The sequence below is a fragment of the Musca autumnalis genome, unplaced genomic scaffold, assembly GCF_047663935.1.
Source record: "Musca autumnalis isolate F117 unplaced genomic scaffold, ASM4766393v1 scaffold_4, whole genome shotgun sequence".
Lineage (NCBI taxonomy): Eukaryota > Metazoa > Arthropoda > Insecta > Diptera > Muscidae > Musca > Musca autumnalis.
Genome location: NW_027411977.1, coordinates 227,338,841 through 227,347,260, shown reverse-complemented (window position 1 = coordinate 227,347,260; position 8,420 = coordinate 227,338,841). Strand labels below are relative to the sequence as shown.

Here is an 8,420-nt window from a genome sequence, read left to right as displayed (position 1 = left end):
TTGGCCACAAAGCTTGGATTTTTTAAAGAATATTTTTCAAGGAATTTTTCTTATCCTCATCATACCTACCTTTACCTTGCTTTTTTTTCAAACAAAGTAACCTTACAAGGACTATAAGCTAGTGGCAGTAGCTAGCAAGTGGTATCATAAGTAATGACACTTTGCTTAGGAAAAAACTTTGTTGCAACAAGGAGCCAAGAAGGAATATTGAATCTTCTTGACATTACATCAGGACTAACAGGACTCAGAGCTCAAGTGGTATTGAAACAATAAACGATTCTTCCATATCATTTATTAAAAAACAAAAACAAAAGAAAAAATATATCCTTTAGAATTTAGTGATTTTCTATTTTCATTTTTGCTGTTCTTTCCTGCCCATTCGCCATTTCCTTGACCTCCGTCTGGCGACAATGGCAACTGCCATGTAATAAATTCCACCATGATTTGATTTCCTCCAGGAAGTGTTCAACTTTTTCCGGTTGCTGGAAAATATTTGGATCAACTTGCAAATTGGTGTCATTAATGATTTGCCATTTTCTCATGCTGCGCACTACATCACCGCAAAATGTGGTGGGTTCGGATTTACATAGGCCGCGATATTGTTGGGAGAATTCTGGAGGAAAGCAAGAAAAAAAGTTTAATGAAATAAAAAGAAAAAAATGATAAATTTCCCACTTGATTTGGGTTTCGTAGGCTTAATCCTAGGGTCCCTTCGACTGGCCTCCTCATACATCCTTAGAATTTTATTCATCTTACGATCAGCCTGCTTTTCATTGTACAGTGGCATACATTTGGCCACACAGGCATTGTGGATATTGGGTCCCGCAAATGGCAAGCGGGTGCCATGAGCCGATTTCTCAAATTGTTTTTTACCCTCCTTGATTTGATTTTGCCGAAAATCATGGGCCTTACGTACCCGCTCCGTGCAGGTTTTGAATGTCATGGAGGCCAGAAGGGCCTCCACTTTGGAAAGGGCACTGCAATCGAAGGGAAATTAAAAGAAAATATCCTAGTTTTAAATGCTACTACCTCGAATTCCTCAACGAATAAACCCCCGGTATTTGATGGGTCCTGAGCAAATGATGCAGCTTAAAGGCCACACAATGCAACAAATCCTCCCCAGCCATGAGCTGCAAACGCACCAGCTTTGTATGATCGTGTATGTGTTCACGAACCCACCAGCCACGCCACAGGGCTTGGATCTTTTGGGCCGAGCGAAAGTAATGCCCCTCCACACGTTGTTGCAGCAAATCCTCCAGTTTGCGGTAGTACAAACGGCAGGCATAGAAGCGACGCCATTCCTTTTGTATAATTATGGTGGCCCATTTTAGGCGTCTATACGAAGTGCGGGCTAACCAGCCTCGCACGTAACGTTGGATGCAACGAGCTGCCTTAAATTGTTGATAATCCAAGAGCAATAGGGAGGTCCTGGTAAAAAAGACAAAAATGAAGAAGTTTACAAGTCAATGCTTGGGAATGTCCCTACCTTGACAACATTGCTTCCAGTTGCTTAGCTGTGGGCTCTTCATCCATTTCACCCTCATAGTCCAGGGTCTCATAATCTCGGCTATGATCTCCGGAAGATATTTCCTCGATTTTCAAAGACTTCTTTGAGGTCTTCAAGGAATTATTGGAGTTGGAAGCTTTTTTCAGAGGTTTGGATTCAGTGGCTAGGGTTAGGGAAGTCAGACGAGATTTGCGGGTACGTTTTGGGGCCATTTTTTAAAGGAAAAATGGGAGTATTTTTTATTATTGAAAGAAAATAGGAAATGAAAAATAAATTCAGGGTGTCTACGATTTTTTAAAGAATATTTTTCAAGGAGACCTTAGGCCACAAAACGTGGATTTTTATACCCTCCACCATAGGATGGGGGTATATTAAGTTTGTCACTACGTTTGTAACTACTCGAAATAATCATTGTAGACCCCACAAAGTATATATATTCTTGATCAGCGTGCAATTCTACATCGATATAGCCATGTCCGTCCGTCTGTCCGTCTGTCTGTCTGTCCGTCTGTCCGTCTGTCCGTCTGTGGAAATCACTCTAGCGTCCGAACGGATTGACGTAGGTTGATGAAATTTTGGGAAAATATGTTATATTTACGTAGGACTTTTGGTATTGAAAGCGGGCTATGTAGCTCCACGCTTTCGTATAGCCCCCATACAAAATGACGCGTGACGCGTCGTCGTTTTAAGGAATTTTTAAGACATTTGGCCCATTTTACCACCGAATTGGTTGTAATTTGGTACTTTGTGTCTCCAGAGGCTAAACAATATTCCTACCAAAGTTGGGTTATATAGGTCCACGTTTTGATATAGCCCCCATATAAGGCCCCATATAAAGTACGCGTCGTTTTAAGGAATTTTTAAGATATTTGGCCCAGTTTACCACCGAATTGGTTGTAATTTGGTACTTTGTGTCTCCAGAGGCCAAAAAATATTTCTACCAAAGTTGGGTTATATAGGTCCACGTTTTGGTATAGCCCCCATATAAGGCCCCATATAAAGTACGCGTCATTTTAACATATTTTGAATGTATTAGACCCATTTGACCACAGAATTGGTTGTAATTTGGTATTTTGTGTCTTCAGAGGCCAGAAAACATTGTTACCAAAGTTGAATTATATAGGTCCACGTTTTGGTATAGTCCCCACATAAGACCCCTTATAAAGTACGCGTCATTTTAATATATTTTGAATGTATTAGACCCATTTGACCAAAGAAACGGTTGCAACTTTGTATTTTGTGTTTCCAGAGGCTAAGAAACATTTCTACCATAAAATGTTTATATAGATCCACGTGTTGATATAGCCCCCATAGTACAAATCTCCCGATTTTCGATATTTTGAACGTTTTAACCTCATTATCACACCGATATGGCTGAAATTTGGTACTTAGTCTTCTTTAGGCGTATAAAACTTTACCCCAGAAATTTGTAGGTATAGGTCCACGCCATCATATAGCCCCCATAGAACGGTACCTTCCGAATTTCGGTATTTTGAAGGTAGTGGCCACATTAATCCACCGAAACGGCTGAAATTTGTGGTGGAGGGTATAAAAAGTTCGGCCCGACCGAACTTAACGCTTTTCTTACTTGTTTAAAGAATATTTTTCACCCAACCATAGGCCACAAAACGTGGATTTTTTAAAGAATATTTTTCACCCAACTATAGGCCACAAAACGTGGATTTTTTAAAGAATATTTTTCAAGCAGCCATAGGCCACAAAACGTGGATTGTTTAAAGAATATTTTTCAAGCAGCCATAGGCCACAAAACGAGGATTTTTTAAAGAATATTTTTCAAGCAGCCATAGGCCACAAAACGTGGATTTTTTAAAGAATATTTTTCAAGGAACCATAGGCCACAAAATGTGGATTTTTTAAAGAATATTTTTAATGAGACCTCAGGCCACAAAACGTGGATTTTTTAAGAAAAGTTTCAAGCAACCCTAGGCCACAAAACGTGGATTTTTTAAAGAATATTTTCAAGGAGACCTCAGGCCACAAAACGTGGATTTTTTAAAGAATATTTTCAAGGAGACCTCAGGCCACAAAACGTGGATTTTTTTAAAGAATATTTTCAAGGAGACCTCAGGCCACAAAACGTGGATTTTTTAAAGAATATTTTCAAGGAGACCTCAGGCCAAAAACGTGGATTTTTTAAAGAATATTTTCAAGGAGACCTCAGGCCACAAAACGTGGATTTTTTAAAGAATATTTTCAAGGAGACCTCAGGCCAAAAACGTGGATTTTTTAAAGAATATTTTCAAGGAGACCTCAGCCCACAAAACGTGGATTTTTTAAAGAATATTTTCAAGGAGACCTCAGGCCACAAAACGTGGATTTTTTAAAGAATATTTTCAAGGAGACCTCAGGCCACAAAACGTGGATTTTTTTAAAGAATATTTTCAAGGAGACCTCAGGCCACAAAACGTGGAATTTTTAAAGAATATTTTCAAGGAGACCTCAGGCCACAAAACGTGGATTTTTTAAAAAATATTTTTCACCCAATTTCAGGTCACAAAACGTGGATTTTTTAAAAAATTTTTTTCACCCAACTTCAGGTCACAAAACGTGGATTTTTTAAAAAATATTTTTCACCCAACTTCAGGTCACAAAACGTGGATTTTTTAAAAAATATTTTTCACCCAACTTCAGTTCACAAAACGTGGATTTTTTAAAAAATATTTTTCACCCAACTTCAGGTCACAAAACGTGGATTTTTTAAAAAATATTTTTCACCCAACTTCAGGTCACAAAACGTGGATTTTTTAAAAAATATTTTTCACCCAACTTCAAGTCACAAAACGTGGATTTTTTAAAAAATATTTTTCACCCAACTTCAGGTCACAAAACGTGGATTTTTTAAAAAAATATTTTTCACCCAACTTCAGGTCACAAAACGTGGATTTTTTAAAAAAATATTTTTCACCCAACTTCAGGTCACAAAACGTAGATTTTTTAAATAATATTTTTCACCCAACCACAGGCCACAAAACGTGGATTTTTTAAAGAATATTTTTCACCCAACCACAGGCCACAAAACGTGGATTTTTTAAAGAATATTTTTCACCCAACCACAGGCCACAAAACGTGGATTTTTTAAAGAATATTTTCCACAGAACCATTGGCCACAAAACTTGGATTTTTTAAAAAATATTTTCCACAGAACTTCAGGCCATAAAACGTGGATTTTTAAAAGAATATTTTCCACAGAACCATAGGCCACAAAACGTGGATTTTTTAAAGAAACGTGGATTTTTTAAAGAATATTTTCCACAGAACCCTAGGCCACAAAACGTGGATTTTTTAAAGAAACGTGGATTTTTTAAAGAATATTTTCCACAGAACCTAGGCCACAAAACATGGATTTTTTAAAGAAACGTGGATTTTTTAAAGAATATTTTCCACAGAACCCTAGGCCACAAAACGTGGATTTTTTTAAAGGATATTTTTCAAGGAGACCTTAGGCCACAAAACGTGGATTTGTTAAAGAATATTTTCCACAGAACCATTGGCCACAAAGCTTGGATTTTTTAAAGAATATTTTTCAAGGAATTTTTCTTATCCTCATCATACCTACCTTTACCTTGCTTTTTTTTCAAACAAAGTAACCTTACAAGGACTATAAGCTAGTGGCAGTAGCTAGCAAGTGGTATCATAAGTAATGACACTTTGCTTAGGAAAAAACTTTGTTGCAACAAGGAGCCAAGAAGGAATATTGAATCTTCTTGACATTACATCAGGACTAACAGGACTCAGAGCTCAAGTGGTATTGAAACAATAAACGATTCTTCCATATCATTTATTAAAAAACAAAAACAAAAGAAAAAATATATCCTTTAGAATTTAGTGATTTTCTATTTTCATTTTTGCTGTTCTTTCCTGCCCATTCGCCATTTCCTTGACCTCCGTCTGGCGACAATGGCAACTGCCATGTAATAAATTCCACCATGATTTGATTTCCTCCAGGAAGTGTTCAACTTTTTCCGGTTGCTGGAAAATATTTGGATCAACTTGCAAATTGGTGTCATTAATGATTTGCCATTTTCTCATGCTGCGCACTACATCACCGCAAAATGTGGTGGGTTCGGGTTTACAAATGCCACGATATTGTTGGGAGAATTCTGGAGGAAAGCAAAGAATAAAAAAAGTTGAATGAAATAAAAAGAAAAAAATGGGAAATTTCCCACTTGATTTGGTTTTCATAGACTTAATCCTAGGGTCCCTTCGACTGGCCTCCTCATACATCCTTAGAATTTTATTCATCTTACGATCAGCCTGCTTTTCATTATACAAAGGCATACATTTGGCCACACAGGCATTGTGAATATTGGGTCCGCAAATGGCAAGCGGGTGCCATGAGTCGATTTCTCAAATTGTTTTTTACCCTCCTTGATTTGATTTTGCCGAAAATCATGAGCCTTGCGTACCCGCTCCGTACAGGTTTTGAATGTCATGGAGGCCAGAAGGGCCTCCACTTTGGAAAGGGCACTGCAATTGAAGGGAAATTAAACAAAATATCCTATTTTGAAATGCTCCTACCTCGAGTTCCTCAACGAATAAACCCCCGGTATTTGATGGGTCCTCAGCAAATGATGCAGCTTAAAAGCCACACAATGCAACAAATCCTCCCCAGCCATGAGCTGCAAACGCACCAGCTTTGTATGATCGTGTATGTGTTCACGAACCCACCAGCCACGCCACAGGGCTTGGATCTTTTGGGCCGAGCGAAAGTAATGCTCCTCCACACGTTGTTGCAGCAAATCCTCCAGTTTGCGATAATACAAACGGCAGGCATAGAAACGACGCCATTCCTTTTGTATAATTATGGTGGCCCATTTAAGGCGTCTATACGAAGTGCGGGCTAACCAGCCTCGCACGTGGCGTTGGATGCAACGTGCTGCCTTAAATTGTTGATAATCCAAGAGCAATAGGGAGGTCCTGGTAAAAAAGACAAAAATGAAGAAGTTTACAAGTCAATGCTTGGGAATGTCCCTACCTTGACAACATTGCTTCCAGTTGCTTAGCTGTGGGCTCTTCATCCATTTCACCCTCATAGTCCAGGGTCTCATAATCTCGGCTATGATCTCCGGAAGATATTTCCTCGATTTTCAAAGAATTCTTTGAGGTTTTCAAGGAATTATTGGAGTTGGAAGCTTTTTTCAACGGTTTGGATTCAGTGGCTAGGGTTAGGGAAGTCAGACGAGATTTGCGGGTGCGTTTTGGGGCCATTTTTTAAAAGAACAAGTTGGAGTATTTTTTATTATTGAAAGAAAACAGGAAATGAAAAATAAATTTAGGGTGTCTACGATTTTTAAAGAATATTTTTCAAGGAGACCTCAGGCCACAAAACCTGGATTTTTAAAGAATATTTTTCAAGGAGACCTCAGGCCACAAAACGTGGATTTTTTAAAGAATATTTTTCACCCAACCTCAGGCCACAAAACGTGGATTTTTTAAAGAATATTTTCACCCAACCTCAGGCCACAAAACGTGGATTTTTTAAAGAATATTTTTCACCCAACCTCAGGCCACAAAACGTGGATTTTTAAAGAATATTTTTCACCCAACCTCAGGCCACAAAACGTGGATTTTTTAAAGAATATTTTTCACCCAACCTCAGGCCACAAAACGTGGATTTTTTAAAGAATATTTTTCACCCAACCTCAGACCACAAAACGTGGATTTTTTAAAGAATATTTTTCACCCAACCTCAGGCCACAAAACGTGGATTTTTTAAAGAATATTTTTCACCCAACCTCAGGCCACAAAACGTGGATTTTTTAAAGAATATTTTTCACCCAACCTCAGGCCACAAAACGTGGATTTTTTAAAGAATATTTTTCACCCAACCTCAGGCCACAAAACGTGGATTTTTTAAAGAATATTTTTCACCCAACCTCAGGCCACAAAACGTGGATTTTTTAAAGAATATTTTTCACCCAACCTCAGGCCACAAAACGTGGATTTTTTAAAGAATATTTTTCACCCAACCTCAGGCCACAAACGTGGATTTTTTAAAGAATATTTTTTAAGGAGACCTCAGGTCTCTATATTCCGCTTCCGCTTTACGTATTTGGGGCAACCACTTGTCAAATCACCCACTTTTGGCCAAGCCTATAATTTCTTTTTTTAAATAGAGTGTTATTGACTTTCTCCAAATATGTTTGACGAAGTTAACAACAACAACAACAACAATATAGAAAATGTTCAAGGTTTATGACACTATTTTCTTATCAGTTGCCGAGTATGATATGACAAATTCCTGATATAATGACGTATTTATGCCCCTTGCAACCATTACAAGATGAAGTGGACTAAGTCAATTTTTAAGATAATAAAAAATTTAAGAAACGTTGAATTCCGCCTGGCTGAATAAGGTTTCCGTTAGGAAAACTTCAATTCAGCCTAGCTGGATAAGGTTTTCGTTAGAAAAACTTCAATTCAGCCCGGCTGAATAAGGTTTCCGTTAGGAAAACTTCAATTCAGCCCGGCTGAATAAGGTTTCCGTTAGGAAAACTTCAATTCAGCCCGGCTGAATAAGGTTTCCGTTAGGAAAACTTCAATTCAGCCCGGCTGAATAAGGTTTCCGTTAGGAAAACTTCAATTCAGCCCGGCTGAATAAGGTTTCCGTTAGGAAAACTTCAATTCAGCCCGGCTGAATAAGGTTTCCGTTAGGAAAACTTCAATTCAGCCTGGCTGAATAAGGTTTCCGTTAGGAAAACTTCAATTCAGCCTGGCTGAATAAGGTTTCCGTTAGGAAAACTTCAATTCAGCCTGGCTGAATAAGGTTTCCGTTAGGAAAACTTCAATTCAGCCTGGCTGAATAAGGTTTCCGTTAGGAAAACTTCAATTCAGCCTGGCTGAATAAGGTTTCCGTTAGGAAAACTTCAATTCAGCCTGGCTGAATAAGGTT

General features: G+C 38.2%; 2 protein-coding genes across 2 annotated transcripts; both read right to left on the bottom strand.

Moving 5' to 3' along the window:
- Positions 1-275: 275 nt before the first annotated feature.
- LOC141401901 (uncharacterized) lies at positions 276-1,765 on the bottom strand. Its single transcript, XM_073982458.1, has 4 exons — positions 1,487-1,765; positions 1,030-1,428; positions 676-977; positions 276-613 (listed from the first exon to the last, which is right to left on the bottom strand). The coding sequence occupies exons 1-4, from the start codon at positions 1,717-1,719 to the stop codon at positions 336-338; spliced, it is 1,212 nt and encodes a 403-aa protein (XP_073838559.1). The 5' UTR covers positions 1,720-1,765; the 3' UTR covers positions 276-335.
- Positions 1,766-5,290: 3,525 nt separating this feature from the next.
- Positions 5,291-6,783, bottom strand: LOC141403264 (uncharacterized). The gene is made up of 4 exons (XM_073985451.1): positions 6,504-6,783; positions 6,047-6,445; positions 5,787-5,995; positions 5,291-5,628 (listed from the first exon to the last, which is right to left on the bottom strand). The coding sequence occupies exons 1-4, from the start codon at positions 6,734-6,736 to the stop codon at positions 5,351-5,353; spliced, it is 1,119 nt and encodes a 372-aa protein (XP_073841552.1). The 5' UTR covers positions 6,737-6,783; the 3' UTR covers positions 5,291-5,350.
- Between the last annotated feature and the right edge of the window lie 1,637 nt (positions 6,784-8,420).

Bases quoted from the DNA above. Each gene is read 5' to 3' on its own strand.
- LOC141401901 (XM_073982458.1), bottom strand. From the start codon at position 1,719: ATGGCCCCAAAACGTACCCGCAAATCTCGTCTGACTTCCCTAACCCTA. The intron at 1,429-1,486 runs GTAGGGACATTC...CTTTTTTACCAG, and splicing joins CTGGAAGCAATGTTGTCAAG to GACCTCCCTATTGCTCTTGG. The intron at 614-675 runs GTGGGAAATTTA...GCTTTCCTCCAG, and splicing joins GCCTACGAAACCCAAATCAA to AATTCTCCCAACAATATCGC.
- LOC141403264 (XM_073985451.1), bottom strand. From the start codon at position 6,736: ATGGCCCCAAAACGCACCCGCAAATCTCGTCTGACTTCCCTAACCCTA. The intron at 6,446-6,503 runs GTAGGGACATTC...CTTTTTTACCAG, and splicing joins CTGGAAGCAATGTTGTCAAG to GACCTCCCTATTGCTCTTGG. The intron at 5,629-5,786 runs GCAGGCTGATCG...GCTTTCCTCCAG, and splicing joins ATGCCTTTGTATAATGAAAA to AATTCTCCCAACAATATCGT.